Source organism: Larus michahellis, chromosome 14 (genome assembly GCF_964199755.1).
Source record: "Larus michahellis chromosome 14, bLarMic1.1, whole genome shotgun sequence".
NCBI classification, from domain to species: domain Eukaryota; kingdom Metazoa; phylum Chordata; class Aves; order Charadriiformes; family Laridae; genus Larus; species Larus michahellis.
Window position 1 is genome coordinate 14,878,338 of NC_133909.1, and position 27,881 is coordinate 14,906,218.

Genomic DNA, 27,881 nt, shown 5'->3' on the forward strand with positions numbered 1-27,881 from the left:
ACCTATTATCAAATAGGTAATTTTTCTTCATTAAGTTAATGATCATATCTGATATGATACCAAAAATAGTATACTAAATTTACATAGTCAGACAGTTTGATAGCTGATTTTCCCTTCTGGAAAGTACCAAGGTCACTTGCACAAGGTACCAAAACAAGAAGAGGGCCTGTCAGTTGACTCTGACGCATCAGGCATCATTCTAAACTTGGAAATTCATTTCCTAAACCTTTTACATTCAAAGGATCAGAAAAACGTTTATTCTGGTAAAGCAACTACTGTTTCAAAGTGCAAACAGAGGGAGGACAATACAGCCGTGTGCAATACTGACATGAGAGGGTAGCATCACTTGAAACAGTTATACTAACCCAGTTCCAAAGATCAAGACTTGCCTACAGAAAAGAGGACCTTTAGTGTAGTTTTAACTAATTCAGATAAATGAGGACAAAAAAGGGTTTTGTATAGATCGGGTTATATCAAACAAGAATTCCAATATAAACTGAAATACACCCTTTTTAAACTGAAATAAAAGCCAGCCTCTGTAGGTAATGTCATCAAGAAACTTGGAAATGACTTGATAACATACATAAAGTGGAAAAAAAAAAAAAGACAGAGAGTGGAGAATGCCCTGATGCCCATGCTAAGGCTGCTAACACTGCCTCCATTTCCCACATAAAGAAAACAGACAACTATTACTGTTTAAGAAACATAAAACTTTGTTTTCATATGACTGCAAAACGTTTATTACAAATAGCTGGAAACCTTATCGTAATTTAAGGAATTCTGTGATTAGATGTGAAAGAGGGCAGCATTTTATATCCTTTATCCTTTTTTTAAAGATATGATTCAGCCTTATTTCTACACTTAAGAATGTAAGACCTCAAAGAGCCTACTACTAGTGAGACGTATTGTTACCAGAGAAGGAAACATTAAAGTGATCCTAATATTTCCTTTTAGAAGACTGATGAAAAACAGTAAAATTCTGCTTAATGCAAATTATCATAATAAAACCCGTATTTTTCAAATCAAGATAAAAGACAGAAAAAGAAAGAAATTAAGAAACGTGCATTTTGCTAGAAAGTGAAAATACAGAGTAGTCACAACTTTTAAAGAAACAGACTGTGTTTTTTAATCTCCAAAAAAAGTGACATAATTTAGAAAGGTATGAAAACATTAAAATCCTTCCCAAGGTTGTAATTTAATTTAAAGACAGTGCACTGCTGCTTCAACTTTAGTTTTCCCCAAGTAGAAAAATTCTGAAACACACTTTTCAACCTGCAGACAGGCATACGTTTCACAAGTCCGTGTTACTCAGCAAAAGCTTAAAATATTTTTTTATCTTTTTCTAGCATATGACCTTGAAAAGGGACAAAAACATTCAGGAAGAATGTGATTCAACACTACGTGTGATAGGACTTTTTTAATCCAATATTTACTTATTGCACTTTTCCCATAATATTCACACTACAGAGTTTATGATACATTTATACGGTAACTTACTCCTGATCACTACCTGCACAGCTCTAACGCTCCCCTTGTCTGACAGACTGAGGCATGGGCAAGAGAATTTTCTTCCCCCATCTTGGGCTGAACACTGACACTGAGCAAACCTTTTAAAACTGGTTTGCCACTTGACCTGTCTGCTGTACAGCATGTATTGAACACATAGCTTTATGAACAGGGCTAAGGTTCAAAGGACCCCGCGTTATTAAGGATTTTAGACATCACCCAAAAGTCCAATGCTTTCTCAAACACTGTCACCATCCATAGCGAGTGCGTGCAGTGACAGCACCAATCCCAGAATCAGATCATGTATGTAGTAGGGCATTAAAAATACCCTTCAAATCCTAGCAACTGCACAGAAATCTTTTTTGTAGAACCTAAGTTTACTGCTGCCCCGTGCTTTTGAATCAGAATTCCATAAACTACTTTCTAGGGCATCCAAGGGGATTCTTCTCCTGCCTGGAACTGCCACAGGGTGATGTGTGGGTCGCAGAGGTCAGTTTCCAATACGAAATCTCAACTAAGGGACAAATATTGCCAGACAAAGAAAAACCAAGTACAGTGAAGTCTTGATCACATCCCGCCCCTGAAAGGGGCTCGGAAGGCAGCCGCCGGAGAGGAAAAGCCTGCCCGTCCCTAACTCCCCGATGTCTCTGAGGGCTGCTGGAGGAGGGCAGGGAACCGGCCGCCCCGAAAGCCTGACGGGCGCTGTTACCGAGGAACCAAGTTCGCCGGCCGGGCGCAGACACACGCCCACGGGCACCGGCTGGCGCTCGCCACCCTGCCCGCACACCGGCCCCCAGCCCCGCGCTTCCGCCCCAGCCCCGCCGGGCCCCCGCCTCCCCCGGCCCCGCGCCCCTTCTCCCCCCTCTCCGGTCCCAGCTCCCTCCCTCCCCCGACCGTGTTTACCCCCGGAAGCCCCTACTCTCCACAGCCCTCCCCTCCTCCTCCTCCCGCCCTTTCTGCGGCGGCCCCGGCCGGTCCCGCCGGCTCGGGCCCCCACTTCCTCCCCCGGCCCGGTACTCACTCTCGAAGGCCTGAAGAAAGAGCTCGTGGTCGGCCTGGATCTGCTCCATCTTCGGCTTCTTCACGGGGGGCAGCGCCGCCGCCGCTGCCGCCGCCGCCGAGGAGGCCGAGGAACCGCCCGAGTAACCGCTTCCTCCGCCGCCGCCGCCGCCACCGCCCGCGGCACCACCGGATTTGCCACCAGGAGCCGCCGCCGCCGCCGCGGCGGAGCCCCCGAACCCCCCGCCGCCGCCGCCTCCGCCACCTCCTCCTCCGGCGGCGCCGCCAGCGGAGCCCGAGCTGGGCCCCGCACCTCCACCGTGCTTCTGAGGAGCCATGGGCCTGGCCCCCGAGAGGGCCCCGGCAGGACGGAGACCGAGCGGAGAGGGAGGGGGCGGCCGGGGCGGGTGGGGTGAGGCGGGGGAGGGGAAGCGCCGAGCTCCAACTCCTCTAAGTCTCCTCCGCTCCGCTCTCCTCAGCGCTAGGACCAGCCGAACCCGACGACCACGACGCGCCCGCCTCCTCCACTCGCCCATTGGCTCCAAAGATGGCGCCGCGGCGTCGCATTGGACGGGGTGGGACCCGCCCCCGCGTGACGCACGGATGGTTCTGGAAGAGTTTGGTTGGTCGGTGCGCTCCGCCGCTTGGCGCTTCTCCCCTCCCCCGCCTTTGAACTGAATTCGCGGGAAAGGGCCGCTCGCTCTCCAGCGCGGGGCATGCCGGGACAGCGCGCCGCCTCCGCCCGCCGCTCCCCGGCCCCGGCCTCCCCCCGCCGCCGGGCCCGGAGCCCCGGGATTTCCCGGCCCCTTCCCGGCGGCAAGTTCCGCTGCCTCCGCGGCCGCACAGAGGTAGCTGGTGCCCCTCTCTCGCCTGAGGGAACACGGCCGCTGAGGGGCCGCTCCGCTGCCCGCAGGAGCTGAGGCTCGATCGTTTAAAAAGCCAGATGAGTCGAAGTAGAATCTTGGGTATAAATCGGTACCATTTTTGTGATAAAAATGGTTATGCTGGGTCGGACACGAGATCCTGCTGGTATCACATAGCTTTAATCTTAATTAACCATGAGGTTTCCTCAGCGGATGGCACCAGAAATCACCCATAGGTGCAGGGAGACTTGAGGTGTGAGGTAAAACGTTGCGCTCTGGTTTTATTCCTGCCTTTCTTTGCTTAATGAGGACCCACGGAGTCCTGGGGGAAATAAAAGTGCCACTGTGGCTGCCTCCAGCGTGCTGATGGGCCGCGTACGGCCCGGCACACGGTCAGGATCCGGCCTTCGGGGCAAGCTCCCTGCCCGCCTCACGCATGTGGTGCAGCGCAATGCAGTCCAGCTGTGCAGTGGGAAAATTCTGCACTGGCTTTATTTAATCAAGCCCTTATCAGCGGTGCGGCAAGCACAATACATAAAAGGCTATGACAGCCACCCCATTCTATTTGCTTTCTTTAGCGAAACTTTTCAAGAGTAATTGTACAAGGTAGGGTAAAAATGGTCTATGTGTGAAATACAGCCTTGAATTTTGATACCAGATACATCTGTGATGCTGGCACTATACTGTCTCGGTTTATCTTCTAATTCCTAGTGTTATGGAAATTAATGATAAACATTAAGAGGAAAACCTTATATGAAACTCATCTGTGCTGTAAATGTGCCTTACATTATCAATCAACAGGGGGATTCTAATGTGATGTCTTAATTGTCTGTTATTAATCTTACTATGTTTTAAGAAAATGTGTGTATGTACACCCTACACACGTTTGGATAAATACGTCTTTATTGGCTACTGTTCCCTCCTCACCGTTTGATTTTGGTTCTGTCTTTTTCCACAGTTCCTTAATAGTTATTTAATATCTGAAATGTTCATTTATTTTTCAATTACCTCTCCTCTTTTCTGCTGCACCATTTACCTTTTATCTTTTAATCTTTTCTTCCCTGATGCTTTTTTAATTACTCTTCTTTCCTTCCTTCCTTCCTTCCATTTTTATCAGACATTGATGTTTTCCATGCAGTTTTTTCTGTAATTTGTTTCAACCTTAATTTTTATACATTTTTAGAAATTTGTCTTTGTCACCATTTTCTATTCTTCTTCCCTTCAAACAAAAAGTGATATTTCTAAAATACTCTCTCGCACATTTTATCCTACTTATCATAATTGTCTTTGCTTAGTATTCCAGTTTCTTGATCTTCTATTTCCTACTCAGTTTCTCTACAGCCACTTATTTGTTGTTGCTGAATATATCTTTAATTACTTACTGGCAGCAGCAATGTTTGATGACCTTACATCATGCCTGAGGACCTTACATCATGCTTGAGGACCTCACATGTAGCTACTTCTCTCTTAATACCAGGGGCTTCCTGGTGAGATGAGCCTTCCGATGCATTGGGTATTTGCCCCTCTTCTGAGGTCAGAGACTAAGATAGCAACAGTACACCAAATGAAGAGCATCTTTAGGTGATCAGAGATTGATCTTGAGGTCAGTGATACCATGTGCTAAGTGACAAAAGGTAACAATTAGTGCAGTATGTGTGAGAAAGGTTCCTAAATGTTGTGTAGCTGCAGTTTTGTTCTTGGAAGTTGTTTATTACCTAAAATCTATTCACATTTCCTCCCAACTGTTTACAAGCCTCTGCTGCTTCTGGTGGCTCATCCTTCTAAATCTCAAAACCAGGAGGAGGAGCCAGAGGGCAACTTTCCAAGACGGAGTAAGAAAGATAATTAGGCAATTATTCTCTGACATTGGAGTTGGATCTGCTTGTGAACAGAGGAGCTGAGACCCTAGCCTTGAGTGGGACAGGACAGCCTAACACAAAATACGTGCATATGAGCCCTCTGGGAGCATAGGACTGACTACCAAATAGTAGAGCTTCGATAGCTTGACCCTATTTTCCTCTTCATTTTTTATGTTATTAAGATCTGCTGCCCTGGGCTGTTCATATGTACTTGAAGAGCTTAGAGTACTGTTGAGATACGTTCAACTGACACAACCTCAACAACTCTGAAATGTCATATTTCTGGCTTCATAGTATGGATAGCTAGAGAAAGTGCAGGGCATGACATAGCAAGTAACTTTTATTTACTTAGCACAGTTAGAAGCATGAAAATAAATATTCCGTTTTAGAAAGATGGAACTCATTATGGTTTCTTCAGAAGAAATGACCTGTGTCATGAGACTGTTGTGTCCTTGACTCGCCTGGTAATATAGACCCCTCTAGATTTTACAGATGCGTTTAAATAAATAATAAATAGAAAATTAAAAAATAAAATAAAGAAATAATTTAAAAAAATCATTTATATACACCAGGTAACAGAAAGAAGTTGGCCATATTTAGCAAATGACAGGGTATCTCCAAAGCCAGTGGAAATGTATTTTCTAATAAAATAGCCTAAAAAAGACAGGTAGTGAAATATAGTGTACCTTACTGAAATTGTTATGAACTCATAAAATTTAAAAAAGTAAAAGATGATGACAGGTAGTGTATTTTTTTTGCTATAAATACAGAAAATATCCTAACATAATGCCAAAGAGGGTGGTTTAATAGGTTTAATATGATAGATGGAAGAAACAATCATTTGTGAACCAGGGTTGCTGTTGGAACAAATGTCTGATAGTGAAAGCAGAAGTAGTTGGCAGGGGTGCTTCTATGATATGTTAGATTTTATGTCTTGAGATGGCCCGTCCATTCTTGTTTTCACGTACTGTTTGATTTGCATTTGATATCCAAAGTGGATATCAAAGTGGGATTTGCATTTGATATCCAAAGATCAGATTTGTTTCTTGCAGGTTGAAAGCATCTGCTACTTCTAAATCTCTTTTTCCTAAGGTTTTTTGCAGCCTGTGCGTACCCAGAATTTCTGTCATCTTGAAAGGCTAAACTGCAGCGATTTTTACCTCTTCAGATATGTATGAAAACGTGCATGCATATATTATACTGCTTTATGAATTTTTTCTTTGTTTCATAGTTACATGCTTTTCTTGGTTGCCTGTAGTACTCCTATGGCCACCTACTTAACTTTCCAGCTTCCAGTCCTCCAAATTACTGTATCTCAGCATGGGAATGTTGACAAAGTAAATCCTTTTTTTAAGGAGAAATAAATACCTGTATACTTGGGGCTCAGTCTAAATGAAAGTTCTGTCGGTATAATTATACTGTTTTCCTCACATCTTTAAATGTGGGCCTGTCTGCATAGATTGTTAGTAACTGACTAATGCTACAGATTTAGCTTATCTTCTGAGAACTTAATTTTAAATATAACTTTGGAACAAAAGAGCAGTGCTTAATAGCTGAATATAAACTTTTGGTCAATCTTTTTTAAAACTTGCTTACAGATTCAGGCCATCATGAAAGCCGGTGTCAGTATTTATTACGGAATGCTATTATATCACATTGGTAAGGAACTGAAGTTTGCTTTTCAGGGTGTTGCTGAGAATAACAAATCCACAGCGAATGTTCTGCATTTCTTTATTTTGGCCTCGAGCTAATGAGCACATTCAGTGGGATTCAAGGGCGTCCAGCATGGAAGAGACCTTATACACTCCACTTCTGTGGTTACATCCAAACTTCTTTCTCTTTTCATGCTTCCAGGTTCCCCTTCCCACTCTGGCCAGCCCACCAAACCCAGGTTTTCCATGAGAGAAGTGAGAATGCACAAATGCTGCAGGACCGAGACAAACAAAAATACTTCATACAGAGATGGGAAGGTACGGGTCCCACAGCTGTATCACTGTACTCCAAATACAGATCCATTTCAGTGGCATCCCTTTTTCACTTACATGAATAAACTTCACCAGATGATGAGTTAATTTTATCTGCAATAGTTATTAATTGATCTTTCAGTTCATATTTTTTATTTTCATTCTGATTCACTGTTGATCAGCAGTAACAGGCAATGGAAATGATTAGATAAGCTATTCTTCCCTACCTACTTGGAAAGCAAAAGTCAACTCCCACTTTTTGTTTTCCCATTCTCTTGTAAACAGAGGCTACATAATATTGCAACTGGAGAAAGGGAGTAGCTACAGCTTTCTAGATAACAGCGTGAGAGCGGGTAGGCGGAGTACATGGTATATTTAGGATGGCAGGATCATATTGCCGTTGGGGTGGTAGCTCTCGGTTTCTGTTTGCTTTTCTGCATGTTAATGTCTAGCGCTGCCCTGTTTTTATAACCAGGGAACTAAGAAAAGAGAAAATAAAATTTACTGTAAGGGAACAACTGTACTGAAGCACGGCAAAGGGAAGAGCTAAGATCTGACGTAGCAATCCAAGTATTCTGATCTATAGCTATGAATGCAGTATGTGTGGAAGATTGACAGAGCAGCCACTTGCGATTCTCATTCATGTGTTTGTCCGGGGACTGCTTTTGTACAGAGCTGTTCAAATGTATTCCAGGAGCACAGTACTCAAGGAACTTGGCCCTCAGGGAATCTTAATGCACCCATAATGCACAGCTTTCAGCAAGCAAGTTGCTTACATGTCTTGAGTTATTGTAAAGAGTGAAAAGTGAATGCACAGTATGTTTTGCACCTATCTTCTGCATTCACATGGTGAACAAAAAGTGATAATTATTAGTCATTACTGCTTAGTAGAAGTGTGCGCTCAGGAGTTGTTTCTTAGACTCTTGGATGTTTTAATATATTTTTCATGACTCTCCTACAGTGAAATTTATTTCCTGATTTTCAGTTAATGATTTATTTTTGCTTGGTGGCTTTTTAGCAATAGTGTTTGTCTCTAGTATTTAGATAGTGGACTAAAAATACCATAATTGCTTCAAAGGCATTATGAAAAGCCTAGGCCCAATATATTAATTTGCTCTAGAAAGGTAGGAGATCTCTTAAGATGATTTAATTGTAAGTCCAGAAATGTACTAACAGTAAAAGCATTCATTACAGAAAATTACGTCTCATACAATGAAATAAAGAAAAATAATGTATAATGTAAAACCAGTAAGTTCAGGATAACATCCACTTAGTTTTAAAGACCAAGATCTTTATTCATGTAAGATTGGATCAAAATCAAAAGAAAGTGCCTGCTGAAAAAAAACAACTTAGTGTTACTCACCTTTGTTAAAAACTGAATAAATTCCATGTATCGCTGAAGCCTCCATAGGTAAGAAAAGGACTTGTGGAGTCTCTGTGCAGAAGTACCGTCGTTGCTCAGTTGAGCTTACACAGCACTCAGAACAGACCTTATCTGGCTTACTCGTTGGTCTGTGCCCTTCATTCTTAATGTCTTCATCAAATTTGTAATTGTTTGAAAAATTGAAAGTGCTTGAGGTGAGCTGTATAAAAGTTCTTGTCCCTTTTGTCCTCAGAGAAGCTGTCGATCTTTTTCATGAGCCCCATTCTTAAACTTGAGCTTCAGAAAAGAATATGGTATGCTTTTAATATTTTAATCCAGAGTTGTTTGCCTTTTTTACAGAAAATCTGATTTTACAGAAGATCTATATGATAAATAAAAATGCCCGTCCACACTACAATATGTTTAATGTATGATTCCAAACAAAATACACAGAAAAAAGCCATGCTAAATCTCAACGATTAAATGCTTAATACATGGAAATGGAATAGGAATCATGCTTGTTCATATTATAATTTCAGAGATACAGCATGTGTAGTATTTACTGCAAAACTATCAAAAAATAGTTCTAAGTGAACTTTCAGGAATTGTGTTCTCTTAATTGAGTGCCGGAAACTGTGAAAGATACGGCAACTGAAAAACTTGTGATGTAAACTTAATGATTAAACTCAGAAATGCAGAGATCAAAGAGAAACTGCTGGGAAGATGTGAGAATTAAGTCAGTTACAGATGTAAATAGAAGTTTCTCACCAAAAGGTCTGTTGCCAGTGCAAGAATGAAAGCTTCAGTCAATCGAAAAGAAGAATATAGGAGGATCAAAGAATATGTCAATAGATAGTAAAATGAAACCTCAATTAGTTACAAATTCATTTCAGCTTTAAGTAAGGGATAAGTTTTAACAGGGATAAATTCTTTCCTTTTTGTCTAAACCAAGTACAGGTTAATAAGATGAGAATTTTGAATTTTATCATCAGCAATTACTGAAATGATAAGATCAGGGCAGAAACTGTTTTCCCAATGTTTTCCAGTTAGCACAGGTATACAAAATTCACACACGGAAGAGCTTATCTAAGTGTTTCATATGAAAGTTAACATGTTATCTGTGGTTATATATGCTAGAGGTTGCTTCAGAAGGCTTTTACAAGAGTTTATCTTGGTTTTGGAATGCTGCTTGCGATATATTATTCTGCACATTATAATCTGAATTATCCATACTCCAGAAGTAGTTTTACTCATTGTTGCCATGACTGTGGTCACAGTACTTTTGCCATGCTAAACACATCTCCACAGGAGGTGAGAAACAGCAGGAAGCAAATTGCAACCAATCCTAATCCCACTTTTTGGAAGGAGAAATAAGTCTGTATGTGGCATAATTTATGCTCTTCAGCATGCCAGTTCAGTTGACGCTAGTACTGATATCTTTGTGTTTAAAAGATACGAGGCTTTGCTCTGAGAAGTTCTATTTTTACCTGACTTACTACTTCTGATAAAGCTGGGTCATACAAGGCCATGACACAATTTCACCTACTCTTCAGACCTAGACAGGTTAGTGAGGTAAATTAAGATTAGCACGACTCTGCTCTACAGAGCTCTGGCAACAATCCTAAGTACAAACGTACATGCAAGAACTAATATCAAATTAAAGGCAATTAAGCAATACATTTCATGGTGTTGACAATTTGGGAGTATGTAGGAGATGACTGATAACAGTTTTAAACTGTTGAAATGTGACTGGCATTTCAATGGATTATGAATTGGCAGCTAGAATATGATGACTGACTAGTTATAACTGCCCTGCTGCATTTCGACAGAGTGTCAACTACTCACTAACCAGCCAAATGACAAAATCGAATTAAAAGGTGTACTTATAGCCACTACTGTACAAGCCCCTGGAGACCCTGAATAAACAGATGGATCTTGTACTGAGTACCAGATGTGAACTGGCAAGGAAACAGTTCCAAAGGCATCATTCCCCTTCACTGAAAATTCTTCGTGTAGATGTTCAGATCTTGGGGCAACTGAGAAGAAACAGAATGCCTCAAAATGCATAGGAGGACAAATCTCATTCATAAACATTCAAGTTCAGAGCTAATGCAGAGAAGTAAAGTTCTTGCCTTTTTTAAGAGACTATATGTAAGAGTAAGTTGTTGGATAATAGTTCTGTTAAGGCATTGAATTAAAATGCTTATTTTTTTAACCAATAATAGTTGAAGAAGAGATATGCGAGTGAATGAAATTCTAGGAAGCGTTCAGATCTCATGCTGCAGGGTAAGAGCCAACAAGCTCCAAGAGTGAAGCAATGCATTGACAAAGACAAGCATTGGTCTATTGGAATGTGAAAAATAACATTTCTGTTAATACAGGTACATGTACATGAAAGTAGGCATGGTGCAGTCCAACTGACTGATTGCATAGTCTCAAATATAAACTTTTGGAGGCTCAGCGTGGAACTACAGTGATGAAACCACTGTTTATGCAGATAGACGGCTGGTTTGGGCAGAGGAGAAACCAAATCATCGTGTAAGTTGTTTTAATTACAAAACTAGGTAAGTTAATATAGTCCAAAGTTTGAGTTAGTTTATTTTTGAGAGTAAATTCCAAGCTGCTTTATTAAAAGATGCGTTCATACATTTTTAAACTAAAGCCTCACATTCTCAGTAAATGCTTTGAGGGCTTTCTTAAAAATGTGTCCCTAAGGACGAACCACTGGCTCAGCTGACGCGAGTGGAAGTTTCCCAATTATTTTCATGAGGTCAGAACATCGCGCTCGTTGTTGAAGAGGCATCTTAATATAATATAAGTTAACTGTGAAATACTGTACATATGGTGGCACCTTCTAAAAAGCTGTAATTGTTTATGCACTCAGGTAGTAAAATAGCAGAAATAAATAAGATATATCTAAATCAATTTATAAATTAAATATTTGCCTTATGCACATTAACAATCATGCATTTTAATATAGACAAGACTTAAAGCACAACCACTGCTATTATTCCTAATTCACAATATATTCATTGCTTGCAGACTATAATTTAAAAATACTAAGCTGTGACAGCTTGCCGGAACTTTTCCTGCAAGGACCAACTGATGGAGTTTTTCTAAAGAGACTTCATAAAAGAAGCAGCAGCAGCAGCAAATTGAGGGACCCTACAAGTGCAAGCTGCAGCAGTTGTCCCTCCAGTCTTCCCAATGAGATTTGTTGAAATTCTCTGTATCGCAACATCTTTATTGGTAATGGATCCCTCCCTTAATTTGCACTGATGCATTTGGAATGTCAGCTTCCAAAACAAGGCACATGGGAGGCATTTAAAGTAGACTTTTTGAAAGGAAAATGAACAAAGAGCATGTCAGGTTCCATTTTGATTTGCATGACAAATCCAGCATGCAGTGTTCTGGTGGGTCGGGCTGGGCTTGCCTGCCACTCACTGCATTTGTCACTTTGGTTTGAACACTTCTGACAGTCCGTTATGTTAATTGTTCTAAGGATTGTTTTGCTGGGAGAAGAAAAGGAAAGGCATTTTTATTTTTTTTACTTTTTCCATTTACAGGAAAGGAGGGATATCTGAGGGAACAGAAAATGCTTTCAATGGGTTTGTGATCTATTTTGTTTGTAAATAATCCTGCGAGGTCATCAACAAGTTCAGTATTTTAAATCTTATTGTTACTCAGTCTGTGCATGTGTTTTGAGTGGGGAATACCAGGCCCCTAAACTAGAAACTTGGGGAGTCTATTGTTTTGGTGCAAACCATTCTTTCTTCCTTTGAGTCCCACAGTGATGGGTCCTGCGGAGTGGTTTCTGCTGTGCCTGTGTGCTTCTATCACATGATATTGTGGTGCTTTGACAAGTGCTAACAAGGGATTTAATGCCCTGAGAGGCATTGTTGGACTCACATTGTTATCAGTATGTGGACAGTATGTGAATAACTCTCACATGTGTACAAGACCTGTTGGTAGATACATGCCTATGACTGAATTCTGGAGGCACAATTCAAGGTGGAGGTCGCTGTTGCCCCTTAGGATGCACACACTTCTCTATCATCTACGGTAAAGCAGTCATGGATGTTTGGTGGTGGGGTTTGAGTTTCAGAGTTCCTAACCAACTGCAGGTGGCAGAACACTGTAGGTTGATCACAAAACAATATTTTCAGACTGACAGAATGATCAACCATAAAGTTTCAGGAGAAGACCCTGTTGTTTATGTTTGTGTCTCTCTGTCGTGGTTTTGGCCGGATGGGCCCATCAGAACAACAGATGGCCCTCCCCCCCACTCTCCTCAGAGAGGAGAGGAAGAGATAAGGAGATTTACGAGTTTAGAAAAAGAACTAAACTACTTTAATGAAAATAATAATAAATAAGAAAATAGTAAATAATAATAGAATAATAAAAATTAAAGAAAAAAGTATACAATATATACAAAACCGTATCCAGCTCCCAGGATGACGATCGCGTCACCAGCAGACACAGGGAAAGTCCCAGACTGGAGTCAGCGATGGACAGGAGCTGAATTCCGGAACTAGAGTCCGGAGTGCTCGGATCGGGATCAAAGGCAGACGAACAGACAGGGTCCTCCTCAGACGTCGGCCATTGAAGAAAGAGCGAGCCAGAGCCCCCTTGCCCCTTTGATCCCTCAGCTTTTATACTGAGCGTGGTGCAGATGGGATGGAATACCCTGTTGGTCAGTTTGGGGTCCCCTGTCGCGTCTGCTCCTCCCTGCAGGTGGGACCCCTCTATGCTTCCACGCTTCCGACCCTCTAACAGGGCAAGCAGCGAAGTTAGCTGACCTTGGTTGTTATAGCAATAAGTCTAAGCAAGAGCCCCTGTGCATACAGTTCCTTGGTGTAATCAGGTTTTACCACTCTGAGAGTGAGCAGTTTCTAAAGAATATGCTGTTAATTTCGGGCTTTAGTCAGTTAGAAGAGGCCCAGCTAAAAAGTAAAATTACAAATCAGAAAATTGTTTCTGTTTTACCTCAAATAAAGAATGAAGAGAGCAAGAAGATAAAATTTCCCAGAGGTTTCCAGGTAATGACTGACATCTACCTGTTAAGCTTTGAACTCCTGCACTGCGTGTGGTATTCTTATTTACATGGTGTGATCCAAGTGCACCACGACAGATAAGCTCTCCATACAGAATGCTTTTATAGTATAAAATCATGCAATCGGATGCAGAAATATCAAAATAAATGAAGTTAAATAATCAAATCTAGTCATTCCAGTCACATTCTTGTTTAGTGATTCAGTATGCTAACGTTACTTTTCATGCCCAGTGTAGTCCTCCTTGAGTACTATTTTAGTAAAGTCTGTGGACTTATATGAGAATCGGTTTGAACGGGTGCATCTCAAAAGAAGTCAAACCCAATATAATTAATGTGTTACTGATGATCATGAATAATATTCTTACACCACCGCTGTGAGAAGGATTACCTGTTTTGCTGCGTTATTGAAAGCTGAACTCCATGGGAGGTGAACTCGTGGAACTCTGGTTCCCGAGAGATTGAAGGCTTTCCTCGCATGTGGGGTGGCTGATCCCCCACCAGCCATCTGTGCTGTGGGAAGTTCCTCCTTCCACAGCAGGGATGGCTCAACTGTGCTGAGGCAGCTGCTGGATTTTGCCAGTTGTATTGTGTATATTGTGAGTATGTAAAGGTGAATTGATAGCACTGTGATGTGCACCACCACAGCTAGTGGCAGGTAGGCGTAGGACATGGGAGCATGCGGGGTGGACACCCTACAGCAGGAGCTGCTCTTCTCCTCACGAGGTAGGGAAGTGTCCCTTTGTGCTAGACGGCTGAGATGCAGAGCTGCCACAGCCACTGAGCTCGGAACTCAGCACTCTGGAGTTCTTGGTTTTGTGACTGGATGGTGCCTCTTCGTTTCCTGGCAGCTTTCCCATTTGATGATGTCTTGGAAAATGGTGTCACCATTTCCTGTCAGAGTGAAAAGTTGCTAAACCTCTCCCACTGAGAATTAGGTTTTTTTCTTTAATTGGTGCCCGATATTGGAAAAAAACCACCACGAATCCAAGTCATAGCAGGTGAAAAAAATGACCACTGTTCTTGATAGTTCTTGTAAAGCGTTTTGTCTTATGTGCGCTTTTAGCAGAAGTTAACTGCTCAGGTTCTCACTCTACTCGGCAACACTTTTTAAGCCATTCTACTATCATAAAAGTGGAAGATCACCCACACCTTTTTTGCACTATTGTATGTGAAGAATGCTGTGCCAGAAGCCCTCTTCCCCTTAGTCTCCTGCCTCTAAATCCTCTGCTTTTCCAGAGAAACGGCTCCTGCTTCGTCCTCTAGGAGGGAGTAATGATCACCACAAGTCGGAAGGTGTGGTTCCAGCTCGGTGATGGCAGTGGCAGCTCAAAGCATAACTAGAAGATACTGCTGTGGGTAACACGTATTTAAAGCCACTCTCAAAAAAATTCTCCTACACCGCCATTTTTTTTACACTTCCCTCGTGTAAGAAACAGAAATTTACCATCACCTGTTTTTATTGTTAATTTTCTCAGAAGAAAGGTGCCGTGTGAGAGGGGCTGAGCCGTTTATCCCATGAGGAATCCCACCAGAAGACGATGTCCTTGTGATGTTCTGGGCTGACGTCCCCTCGCCTCGTTCATGGCTCTGGCTGGGGAAGACACCCTGGGAGAGCACCCGGCGGTCCGGCGGCTCCTGAGCTGTTAGAGCCCATCTCTCCTCCAGGCGCCCTTACCACAGGACTCCCAAAACCCGTTACGTTTGGAGCCGGTTTCCCGTTGGAGCTCGCACTTGGTGGCTTCGCCGCCGGCCTCCCCTGGCCGGCATTTTGCCTTTCGCCGGCGGGGCTGCCAGGGGGCGGCAGAGCGGCGCGGCCCCGCTCCGGAAGGCGGCGGGCGGAGCGTTGCGGCGCGGCCGGAAGGGGTGGTGGGCAGGGCCGGGCGCACGCGTGAGAGCTCGGCGCCGCCGCCGCCATGGCGGAGCGCATCGAGCAGCGGCTGGAGGACCGCGTCCCGGAGCTGGAGCAGCTGGAGCGGGTCGGGCTGTTCACGCGGAAGGAGATCAAGTGAGGCGGGAGGTGGCGGCGGCGGCGGCGGCGGCTGGGGGACCGGGTGCCTGGCCAGGGGCGGGCGGCGCGACCGGGGTGGCTCCGCTCGCTGATTTCGCCTTCCCGTAGGGCCGTCCTGAGGAGAGCTTCGGCTTTGGAGTACAAAATACAGCGGAGAGCGCTTCGGAAGGAGGATTTTATTAATTATATTCAGGTAGGCCGTACTGATTAGCAGAGCGTGCTGCCTCACGTTGTAGCGACAGTTCGGTGAGAAGTGACGGGGTTCTGTAGTGACCCATGTAGGAAACCGGCATCTTCTTAAGGCCTCTCCTCACGTGCCCCGTGGTGTCCACTCCTGAGTGGTTTATCGGCACACCAGGACACAAAGCACGGCCGGGAATTGGTGCCCGAGTTTGGGATGAGAGAGTCTTCTTTCTTGTGGTGTCTTTTTGCTGTAGTTTTTCGTTTAGTTAAGTGTAGTTAGTTTTCTGTGGTGTTAGGAGTTTGGCTTGTGCATTACAATTCTAGGAATATGTAGAGTGCTGACAGTTCAAGTCTGAAACATCATGTGCAATACTACTCAAGCTTGCTTTCAGTCAGCCTTAGAAATGTAGTCATCTGGACAAACAATTGCTGCTTATGTTTTTCTGGATGTAATTTTTATTATCCACCTGATTAGCTAAAAAAACCCACTTGATCAGTATTTTTTTTTCTTTACTGTTATATGTCTCCTCATTTGCTTTTAAATTTTTTTTTCCACATTTCAGTATGAAATTAATTTGCTGGAACTGATCAAGAAAAGAAGAGCAGTAAGTTTGTCAATTATTTAGAGTGCAGAATACTTTATGCCAAATTTTTTGTTACGGTAAAGTTAATAGTTTTTGTTTTTCTCCTAGCGCACTGGATATTCGTTTAAGAAGGATGAAATTGAGATCTCTATCCTGCATAGAATCCATAGCCTGTTCAACCGTGCTATAGGAAAATGGAAAGTAAGTTTGTTTATTTGTACTGATAAGTTGAAAATTGCCCTCTTGCTATGTAAAATTTATCTAGATATCACTGCTACGAAATATTGGCAATCATGTGGAAGAATGTAATAGAAAAACTAAGTGAATGTTTGTTCTTGCATTTAGCAGTAGCCTAGAAATAGATCGTTCATGTCAGATAGATGTTTTTTGTATACAAACAATATTCTGTCCTTTCTGAGTCATTAGTCCTCAACAGTCTTGAAACAAGTATTGCCATGTGAGTTTGGTCTTTAGGCTTGCAAGGACTAGAAACCGAATGAAAAGAACTTTCAGATGCTTTAGGAAAAGAGCGTCTTGATAAATTTAATGGTAAAACCTAAATGAGGTGCCTGAGGAACTGTTAGAGCGAGCTCTCTGAGTTCAGTGTAACACAGATTTGATTGGAGAGTCTGTGAAGGGTGTGTCTTGAGATGGGAGCGTTGTTTTTTTTCGTGTGTCTCACAAGAATTTAAGGGGGGGTGGAATCTGAGATTCAAAAGCCCTTCTCTCGGCGTGCGAAGTTATTGTACTGAGGGTGTACTGTTTGCTTGTCAATGTGCAAGTGATTTTTGTGCTTGCCTTGTTGTAAGGTTGATTCTCCCTTGCATTTCCAATAGGAAGATGTCCAGCTTTGGCTTTCACATGTTGCATTTTGCAAGCAGTGGGTGAGTTTTCAAAATGTTAATCTTTCCTGAGTTGAGATACTGGATTGGTGTTTAATCAGGCACCTGGTACTTGAATTACAAGACAGGGGCACAAACTTCCCTGCCACATGCTGTATTACTGAAATAATTTTTATAGCATTGGTGGAACTTCCTGAGATTTTCACTGATGTGGGTAAGTGCAGAATTTGCCTTAGAATGAATTAGTATAAAATTTGGTGCTTGCACATGGCAAAGGTGAGACTGATTGCACTGATTATATGAAGTACCATTTGGTTTGTGAGAATCATAATATTGGTTATACCTTCTCTGGAATGAATGGATCACCTGTCTGTGAACTGAGATTTTGTTCCAAACATTTCTTATAGCGACTATGCCGAAAAGTGTAATTCTGGCAACTCTGTACTTTGTAAACTTACCTGTGCAAGGCTTCACATTATTATTAACATTCAGTTGTTGTCGTCGCTGCTGTACTGAAGAAGGTGATCTTGTCTTAGTAGTGCAAGTGGCAAAAGGAAAATGCAGTTTTTACCTCAGAATGGTCAGTGAGACTATGGGTTTGTGACTTAGGCCAGATTTGCGTTAGCTGCATACTGCAGAAGGGTTTGAGTTAACTATGCTAATCTAGGCTGGTAACATCTGAAAGTTGGACAATATTGAACAAATATGAGAAACTTTCTACTGAAGATAAAATAGCAGAGAAGTGTCTTTTCCAGTACAATTGCATTGCAACTTGTAACCCTTCATAATGAAACTTTGGTGCTGGTTGTTCAATTTGGTACTAGAATGGGTAAAACAAAACTTTTTTTCTTTTACAGAATGCAAAACATCAGCTTAGTAGGGTGTTTTCTTCCATGTTGGCCATTCATCCCAATAAACCAGGTAAATAAAACAATGGCGAATGCTGCATAAATGACTCAGTATAGATTGTATAGCGTTGGTTTAAGTTCTTATAGATCTCAGTTCAAGCTATTGGGGTAAAAGTTCTTACTCTTTTCTTTGCCTTGTGGCTACTTCGGAGAGAAGGGCTCTGTCAGGGATTGTGCTGAGCAATCAAAAGGTGATGTGAAGCAGGAGTCCCCATGGTCTGAATGACCATTTTCCAGGTAGACTGGGGACTAGGTAGATGTTTCAGAGGTAGATGTTGAATACTCATGGCTGCTTTTTGTCTTTTGAAGACACCATTGTAGGTTATTGGATCTGTAGCTATACCAGATGAAACTTCCTGGATCTGCTTAGCTGCTTAGATCTGTCCTTTAACTCGGTTTTACATGGGAAATAATCAGTCTTATTCCATTACTGAGCTCATGGATTGTGTTGGAATGGGTACATGGAACAAAAACAACTTGTGCATCCTGGAGAGTAGCTTCAAAGTGGCTTGTCATCAACAGCCACTTGCTTTGCCTTAAAATAAATTCATTTATATCATCTATTGCAGCACTGTGGATTATGGCAGCAAAATGGGAAATGGAGACACGACTTTCGGCAGAAAATGCGAGGCACTTGTTCCTTCGTGCTTTGCGCTTCCATCCAGAGTGCCCAAAACTTTATCAAGAAGTGAGTTCCTGGTTTTCTTCTACGACCAGTTAATTGATCAATCAGAGCAAATCAGGCCAGCATATTTCTCATATCGTTCGGAGAAAACTGGAAAAAACTTGTTTCTCAATCAGTGGGGAAATGTTGTCAAAAAGGTTTTAAAAAAGAAAAAGATATTTTATACTCACAGCATTTTTCAGTTGTTTAGCAAATACTGTATTTATGTATGTGAGAGTTTTATACTGTTTGTACATAAATGTGTCATAATTCCCTTCTAAAGTACTGTAAGCTCTGCTAGGACGTAGTTTGCATGAGATCTGTCATCCCTAACCTTTGCTAGGGAGCATGGTTTTCTTTGAGGGCAAGTTAAGGTTTAAAGAATTACTAAAAAGTGGTAATTTCTACATGTGAAAACTTCTGGAGTAAATATGTAGGGCAGATAGCTATATGCACAAACCTCTAAAAACCAAGTCTCTCATGTAGACGTATGTGGGATATTGGCAAAGTCCTGATTTGTAGCTCCTCAGATAGAGCTTGTGTTACTACGTTTGTGGACTTCGATGTTTTATGATTTATCCCCACATCCTCAATTCTCTCTTGCAGTATTTCAGAATGGAGCTGATGAATGCTGAAAAACAGAGGAAGGAAAAGAAGGAATTTGAACGAGCAAAGATGGACTTGGTACATCAGCTAAAATTACTTAAGAGATGTTGTTTGCTTGCGTATCACACATTTGAATGCATAGTTTCAAGGGATCTGTATTAGTGGTTTGTTTGAGAAAAGCTTAGAGAAAAAAGTTTTTGTTCGTGTCCTGTGCCTGCGTTAAGCTTTTGAAGTGTTGGCTGATGCTCAGCTCAAATACTTAAAACATAAATTTTTGTTTACATTTGTAAAGTCTTTTGTTATATCCCTAAGTTTGAAAGTTAATAGTAATTTATGGAAAGGAGTAGTTAAACTTACCATTTCTTATTTCTTTCTAGCTGATGTACGCAAATTGGATAAGAGATAAAAAAACCCTGTTAATATCTTGTGATGGTTTTTTCCATGTTTGCAAAAATGGTAGCTGAGAAAGGAAAGCTGTTTTTACAATGATGCTATGCTTGATATTCCAGGGGAAATTCAGTTATTCTGAAGAGATTCTCAATGGGGAAATGGCTCGCATAGTCTACAGGGATGCTGCTCAGAAAATTAAAGGTGATGTAACATTTCTTGAATTTACTCAATAAGAAAATTCTCACCTTTATTTAGCTAATGCAGTAGGTAACAAAGATAGACTTAGCTCTCGTGCGCACACTTCAGTAGAACTTAGATAATGACGAATTATAATTTAATAGTGCTGATAGTTCTGATTTCATAGCTGTTCTGCAGGCTGACAGCTCTCTTCTGGTACAACAGCTTTTGGACTGCAGTGGCACAGGTGCTAGGCTTACAGTCTCAAAACTTGTTTGTTTGCTTAAAATAAAGGGAGAACAGTTCAGAATTACATACCTTTTTTCTTTGTTGTTTACTGAACATTAGATTACAACTAATGAGATAGCACTAGTGACAAATAAGTAACAATTCAGACTAATAATAAAACAGGTTAGATGATTTTAAGTTCACCAGGCTTGGTAAAATTCACCGATTTTATGGAGAGAATTGGGTAAAATAACTGCAAAGTAGCAGCAGATCTCTTTGAGAAATGGTAATAGATGGGGATATTTTGGAAGACAATGGACCAAATATAATAATAGCGTTGAAAAGTAGAGGGGGAAAAAGAGCGTTAGAGAAAATGACAAAAAGAGATGGCTTAATTTAAATTCCTGGAGAAATACTGGAATAAATAGGCATACAAATGATTTGTAAGCACCTAAAAATAAGGAGGGGAGTAATGGCTGATAGGGATTTGCAATGCACTAATTATGTCAAGTCATGTCACTTGGTATTCTTGCAGATGTTAGAGTTATAACATCGAAGGCGGTAATTCATTGACGTATACTGTGTGCAGCTTTGGAGAGGTCTGTCCCAAGTGTGGAGCCTTCTGTGTTTCCATGTCAGAGTCAAGTGAAAGAGCAGAGGAGGTGCTTATTAAATTTGCAAGGGGAACCAAGCTGGAAGGATGTGTAAGCATGTCAGGACAGGGCCAGTTTATCACTTTGGATTCTGGAATGTCCTGCTTCTCCGGCCTTTTTTTGTAACTGAAGTTGTGAAGAATATAGCCAGGGAATCAACATCCTAACGTGGCTTATCATATGGGTGGAACACTTAAGATTTATAGAAAAGAAGAGGGTGTCTGTCGATGCGCTTAAATGTTACCTGGGTCTGGACAAAAGCTTGCAAAGATACAGATATGCAAAGTGTGCAATGTATGTAATACTCTGCTTGATAGGTTTTTTTCCTCCCCTTGAAATGTAGGTGTTGAATTCCATCTGGCTGTGCTTTCTATTGCAAAGCTCTTTGATTTTACCCAAGATTTGCAAAAAGAAATTCTTGAAAGGTGAGGTGTGGCTTTGTGTTGTGGTTTTGTTGGGTTTTTGTTTGGTTGGGTTTTTTTTCTGGCAATTCTGGAAATGTTTTTGCTCTGGCATTTTGTTACTTAGAAATTAACTACATTGCTATGCTAATATAACAACCCTTCTAAACAGACTTGCAAAAGAGGAGTGGTGGTTGAGTGGTATTACAGACATGGTGTGTTTAGTTTACAGACCACATTTGCTGATGATCCTCTTACATGGGACTACATGGCCCGTCATGAGCTGGAGCTGGGGTCCCTGCAGTCCACAGAACACACCACAAAACAGACGAAAGTATCTGAAATGACCCAGAGAGAGGAGCGGTGCTCTGCAGTCTTTGAAGAGGCTGTGAAAGCAGTCCCAACAGGTGAAAAGTTCTGCCTGCATTTAAACATCATTTTCTTTTTCTAGTACTTTAGCATTCTGTAGACTGTGAAAGTTTTGAAGTAGGTGTTGTCAGGCGCTGCCATACCTAAGAGAAGGCAAGTAGTTTTTAGATGCTGCTGTTTTGGGATCTATTTTATGTGTTATTGGGGTTATTTTCCAATGAATTTATACTCTCAAAGGAGCTGCTTGACTGAAAGTGCTTTTTGTTGCTTGTTTGCTTTTATTAATGTGACTTAACCAATGAGGAGAATAGAAGCCCACAGATGAATAGAGGCTTGGGAGTTGTAAATAGAGAAAACTTCCTAAATAAAGGAAACCTGTAGAACTGAAGTATATTGGTGGTTAGCTGTGAGTAAGCAATGTTTTTGAGTTGCCAGTGGAGTGGATATCCACCTTCAGCATCTGGCATTGTCCTTAACTCTTAAGGGAGGCTATCAAGGGGCCGTCTGTGGAGCGGACTCAAACTTGCTGTTTCTATAGCCTTTGAAGTCAGACAGACAAAGAAAGATTTTGTCAACTGCCCGTGAGTGTCTTTACTTTTGCAGGCCCATTGAAAACTACAGGCAAAGGGTGCAGTGAACATTAATTGTGACAGCGTGTGCTGAAGCCTCAGCTGAACTAAGAGTGGAATGCTCTTTAGAAAGAGTTACTGGCTGCAGCTTACACCAGGAAGCCATTTTTAAATGTTAATGTTATAAATGTGGGGCCTCTTTTATAATACAACCTGTTAAAACAAAGTTGGCATTAACATTTATTGCTTGGATTCTCTATATTCCTTAAAGACAAATATTTGTGCAGTTTTGTGGTTCTATAAAGTGTGATATTATGCCTTTGATTCTACAGAGGACATGTGGAAATACTACATCACTTTTTGCTTAGAGAGATACAACAGGAAAACCAACAGTGAAGAATTAAAACAAAAGGTAAAAGCTTATTAACAAATAAGTAACAAGTAACAAATCATCTCTGTTTTTACTGATTTCTGTAACCCATCAGACAAGAAGCAAATATCTTTTGACATTTTATCAGAAATACTTATCTGCGGCTATGATTAAAAATCATTTAGCCTCCATTGAGGGGATCACTTTTACTGTTAGGTTGATGTATGGCCTGCCTGAACATCAATTACTTGGGCATAAACCAGCCTTATCAGTAAAGTACAGTCACCTCTGGATGCAAGTTAAGAGTGCAAACTCGTTAATGTTCGCTGACAGTCCTGCAAACCTGTTCTTGTTCAAAGAAAAGGACAAATTAAAACAACTCTTGCAAATAAGTCTGAGCAAACTTTGGTGCTGACACATGGGAACTTAATTATGCATCTGTGCTTGGCTATGACTTGGTGAATTAACTAATCATCCTGTGCAGGTTAATTCCCTTTTAATACAGTAAAAGAACATTGCGATGTTTTTCTTTTCCTCCTTAAAGAAAAGAGTAATTCGGGTGCTCAAATTTCCCCTTTATCTTGGAATTTATGCAGGTACCTAAAGCATTAGATACGTAACTCTTACTGAATTTCAGTGACATGTTGATACGCTAATCCACTGGGCTTCTTGTAATGCTGGGATCTGGTATATGCAGGAATAATCCTTGTTTTCTTTTTCTTCTTTGTTGGTTTTAGAGGCTGGAGAGGACACTGAGTGTGTTCAACAAAGCCCATGAGTCCAGTTTGCTGCCAGAAGCTCTCTATAAGCAGTGGGTAAGAGCTGACATAGAAAAATAGATTGTGAGACTGTCCTGCATTGCTTACGTGCCTATCTTTGCCATTTTGAGTACATTGAAAGGCGGGCAATAATGTGTTCAAGGCCTTGCTTTTTAACCAGGTATTACAAATCTCTTGTGGTGATTAGCTGTATCTGCTTGGTTTTAGCTTCAACTATTACTGGAGTCTACCCTCTTTGAGAAGGCTACAGAGGTGGCAGAAGCTGCAACGAAGCGCTTCAGCCTGTCAGTGGAAACGTGGCAGATGAGGCTGCAGGTGCTGATTCAACTAAAGAGTGATGATGTGACCCAGTGTTTTGAAGAAGCCGTTAAGCACGTGAAATCTAAGGTCTGTGCTAGTTTTATGGACTTGTATGCATTAATCTTAGACAGGAAACCTCTGCTATTTATTTGAGTGTTTTTTTTTCCTTTACAAGGCATTCAAAGTCCCTAACCATTTTTAAGGTCAAAAATAAGAACTTGACATTTCACACGCACATTGCATTCAGGAGCATTAGGGAATTGCAAATTCACTTACTATTCACCGTTTTAAAGTCTGAATGCTCACAGGTGACATTTTACATACACTTCTAGCAGTCATATGGTATTCTTTGTGTCCTACTCGAAAATGCATTTCCTTTTCTTCACTGACTGATGAATTGTTTGCATGTATGGTATTTCAAGGCTTGAATTAGCTGTGTGCTGTCTTGCTGTTCCATTTCAAACCCTGGACACAAGGAGTGAGGAGAGGAAACAAGGAGGTGATTGTTTATTTCCTCCTTGTTGTTCTCAGAAGTTACCTTTGTACTGCAGTGTTTGGTGATGCAGAACTTGTGTCTCATCCCTGGCAACATGTCATGCAGCTGTGCAGCTAAGTAGCATTTATCCTCTAAGCGAGGAAGGAAACAAGTAATTCCAGTGTGCAGTCCAAAGTTGTCTAAGAGCTATGTCTAAAGGACACTTTTTACAGCAGCTATAAATACAGAACCTGGTGGATGTGTCGCTGTCTGTTTCTGTAAGTCAGAGTCACTGTATTCCAATCATGTGATTTATCTGCTTACCTTGTAGGGCACTTTGCCAATATGGACCCTCTGGGTGGAATGGAGTGAAGGCACGAAGAGCAAGGAAGACACAGAAGCTGTCTACCAGGTACTTAGCTAATAGAAATCTACTTTTTATGACAGTGTGTAAACAAACAGGAAGAGCGTGTGCGGATGGAACATGTCACAAATGCTTTATACTCTAGGTCCTTCATGTGTTGATATCAAAGCATTTCAAGTAAAACAATGTTACCAAAAATCAGTTGGACATAGGCTTATAAGCATAAATGCCATCCCCACGCTTCTAAGACGTTTACATATTTGTAAGCACATAGCCACCTCTTTTACTTTGTGGTCTAGAAGTTGCTCTGTTTTCAGATGTCAATCTGAACATGCAGAGGAGAATTTTACAATCTGTGAAAACATTCAACCTTGTTACAGAAAACTCAAGAACAAAACTGTGACTTTAATCTGACTGTAAATTCCCTAAATAGCTTAGGGCAAAACATTTCCTTTTTGCCTGGTATGTTGGTTGTTCCCCCTTCCCATTTACAACATAAAACACGTATTTCAGGTGGAAGCTTGAATTCAGTTATTTGTAGAGCATTGTGAAACCCTCTGCATGAAGGATGTTAGGGAAATGACAATTGCCAGCTGTATGGAATATTGGACGAGACATGTATTTTAGGTTACAAGTAATATTTTAATTTGAAAAATTTGAACTTTGAAAATTTCAGACATCATGTGGGATGCTTTTGTTCAGAACTTTGTCTCACTTAGGAGATCTGCTTTGTGTCAGATGCCTAATAAGGGAGAAGGTACTGTTTGGTTTGCTCTCCCTTGTTGCCTTTTATTTGTAGCTTATGTGGTGGGTTTGGTTTTTGCTTTGTTTTCCTTTTTAAACTTGCAGAGATCCTTACACGCCACGACTCATGCTGAATCTGTGACTATGAAAGAAAAGTATCTTGACTGGACCTACAGAAATAGTGGTTATAAGAAAGTTAGAAGAGTCTTTACCAGGTGACAAACCTTCAAATGCAATTGTTCTAGAGCATGTGTTAAAAGGCTTTAAGTCTAAAGTTACTTATGTTTTTACTTCAGCCTGTGTGAAAATCGTCCATTTTCACTTGACTTCTTCAGGAAGATGATCCAAATAGAAAAGGAACAAGTAAGTTGTTGAATATCCAATTAGTGCCTTGTATTCGTAAAATACACTTCTAACTTCAGATTTAAAAAGGAAACAGAGGGCTTATGAGTAGCGTCATTAGTTTATGATCGGTTCATATTTGTCTTCTACAGTTGATTCATAGCATGTAATACAAAACCAAGTTCCATGGTAACTAATCTTCGGCAGTGTGCGTGTGCGCGTGTAATTACCATGGCTCTTTTTCTTTGTGAGAACCTAATCAAGCTGCAGATTCACTTCTGTACAAAATAAATAGCCTTTTAATACCTTCCTTTGTTAGGAATCCTGCAAAATGCTTCATCTGAGAGAATACTATGAACGTGCCTTGAGGGAGTTTGGTTCAACAGATTCTGGTAAGGAGATTTTATTTATTTATTTATTCATTCAGTGCTGCCTCTCTTATTTTCATCCATTTCAAAGGTAGCTGTTTGTTCTGCCCTCATGATTGCTGTCATGCAGAGTGGAGCTTATTTCTTCTGTGCCATTAAGTGCATGACACTGCAGCGACCCTTCACTTTCAGTTCAGGGTGGCTGGTCACAGTGGGACGGCTTCAGCAGAACTACTAGCAAATAAGGTTTTGACACTGGCTGGTATAGGAGATGCCCATCACTTTTAATTTGGATTTGTGAACACTGTGGAGCTCTATGTGTTATTTTTTTTATGTATTCAAGATATTTGCAGTATTCCTTTTAAGGAAGTAAGCAGCTCGATTACTGCTGCATTATTTTTTAAGACATTCCTGTTCTAGCTGGGAATGGAACCCAGGCTTTTGGTCCTCAAGGGGCAGGGGTTTGTAGTTTCACAAAGTAAGTCTCATTGCGTTAACATCAAGGACGCTTGCAAAAAGAGAGTTTCTAGGTTAGGTTTGGTATGTTTGTTAAGTAATATCCAATCAAAATCTAATCAGAACTTCTATTTTTCTTTTAAAGATCTCTGGCTGGATTATATAAAAGAGGAGCTAAGTCATCCCCAAGGCAAACCAGAAAACTGCGGGAGCATTCACTGGCGAGCCATGAAGATGTTGCAGGGAGATCTGGTGGAAGATTTTGTTTCCAAATACACTTTATTGCAAACTGGACACTTATGAAAAAGCTATAAATAGTTGCAACATGACAGTGTGGATTTTTTTGTACTTTGTACAAAGGTAAATATGTGCCCAGATCATATTAAAGTGTACCTTCAATACATTCATGTATTGGTGTAAAGAAAAAAAAAAGCCATCTGCCCCATTGCAGTTGTTTCTGCTGTTGCTTCTGCCAGGGGCAAGTGCACAGTTAGAGGAGAAAGCAAAGGCGTCTCTGAGTGCGTTCTTCATTGAGACTGGTGAGAGCAAACTCATCCTCCTGCCTAAACATTCAGATGGAATAGTCGTAATGCATCAGCTTTCACGCTCTGGAAAGCTAATATTATAGCTCATAAATGCAAAAAAAAACCCCATGGAAACTCTGCCTGTGGGCGATCTTCGTATCTTACTAAGTTGAGTAATGAAAAGTGGAACACTGGAGAAACAATTTGTAAAATTATGGTATTTGTTGTTTCCTAGCTTTGAAGTCATCTGTAATCCTCTTTTCAAAACCAATCTCTGCAACCACGTTGCATTAGCATTTGCGTCCTAAGCTGTAATTCTGAGAGTGACTATGAAAAGTAGAGGGGAGCTGAGATCTGTTACAAATGCCCCTGATGTGACAGCAGAAAGTTCTGATCTACGCCTAAACTTCCTGTCCACAATGCCTGAAAAATGGGTAATGTTTATTTGAGACAGTGCTTTTCTTGGCTGTTTGCAGAGCCACGTTTTTCCATTGCAAACCCATTAAATCAGCATAAACGCTCTCCTCGGACCAATCAAGCATGCATAGGGGAAGTACAAGACCATGCAGCAATAGTTCCTTTATCTAATTTTCCAGTGAGTGAATGATGACTTAAAGAAATATTTCTCTGTATTGTCATTAAGATTTTTGACACAAGGAGAAAAACTGCAGCTCCTCTCAAGCAATGAATTCCAGTAACTTTTGACTAGCTGAAAACAAGGTTTGGAGCAACAGCCTGCTAAACTTGCTCCTTCTGTGGCATCTGAACTATGTCCTGCTTTTAGCCAGGCCATCTTCTGTCTCCCCACTAGTTCTCTGCTGTCTTGTGTCTGGCATCGCCCTTCACCCCAGTAACCGTTCCTCATATCCTGTCTGCCCTTCATTGTGTTACTCACTCCTTGGAATCCCTTGTCTTGCTTCTTCAGTTACACAACAAAAAGCGTCAAGTACGGGTTTTGGGGATCTTTTTT

At 41.3% G+C, this 27,881-nt stretch overlaps 2 protein-coding genes across 4 annotated transcripts in view; one reads left to right on the forward strand and one right to left on the reverse strand.

Moving 5' to 3' along the window:
• Positions 1-3,056, reverse strand: part of SUZ12 (SUZ12 polycomb repressive complex 2 subunit) — a 35,440-nt gene extending 32,384 nt beyond the window's left edge. Inside the window, 3 exon segments of the mRNA XM_074607169.1 lie at positions 2,528-2,923; positions 2,926-2,978; positions 2,980-3,056. Of these exon segments, the coding sequence (XP_074463270.1) occupies positions 2,528-2,923; positions 2,926-2,978; positions 2,980-3,041 (511 nt within the window). The 5' untranslated portion in view covers positions 3,042-3,056.
• A 12,393-nt stretch (positions 3,057-15,449) lies between these two features.
• UTP6 (UTP6 small subunit processome component) lies at positions 15,450-26,788 on the forward strand. Of its 3 annotated transcripts, none has more exons than XM_074607391.1 (19): positions 15,450-15,612; positions 15,724-15,808; positions 16,362-16,403; positions 16,491-16,583; positions 17,219-17,266; positions 18,082-18,145; positions 18,702-18,820; positions 19,403-19,480; positions 19,912-19,993; positions 21,194-21,275; positions 21,477-21,658; positions 22,522-22,601; positions 23,297-23,374; positions 23,546-23,725; positions 24,445-24,525; positions 25,327-25,436; positions 25,518-25,584; positions 25,883-25,955; positions 26,533-26,788. In XM_074607391.1, the coding sequence occupies exons 1-19, from the start codon at positions 15,521-15,523 to the stop codon at positions 26,688-26,690; spliced, it is 1,794 nt and encodes a 597-aa protein (XP_074463492.1). In that variant the 5' UTR covers positions 15,450-15,520; the 3' UTR covers positions 26,691-26,788. The 3 variants fall into 3 exon arrangements, 2 of the variants coding, with proteins under 2 accessions (XP_074463492.1, XP_074463493.1); XR_012589861.1 differs by having other exon boundaries at positions 15,454-15,612; positions 25,154-25,436; XM_074607392.1 differs by lacking the exon at positions 16,362-16,403 and having other exon boundaries at positions 15,454-15,612.
• The last annotated feature ends 1,093 nt before the right edge of the window (positions 26,789-27,881 follow it).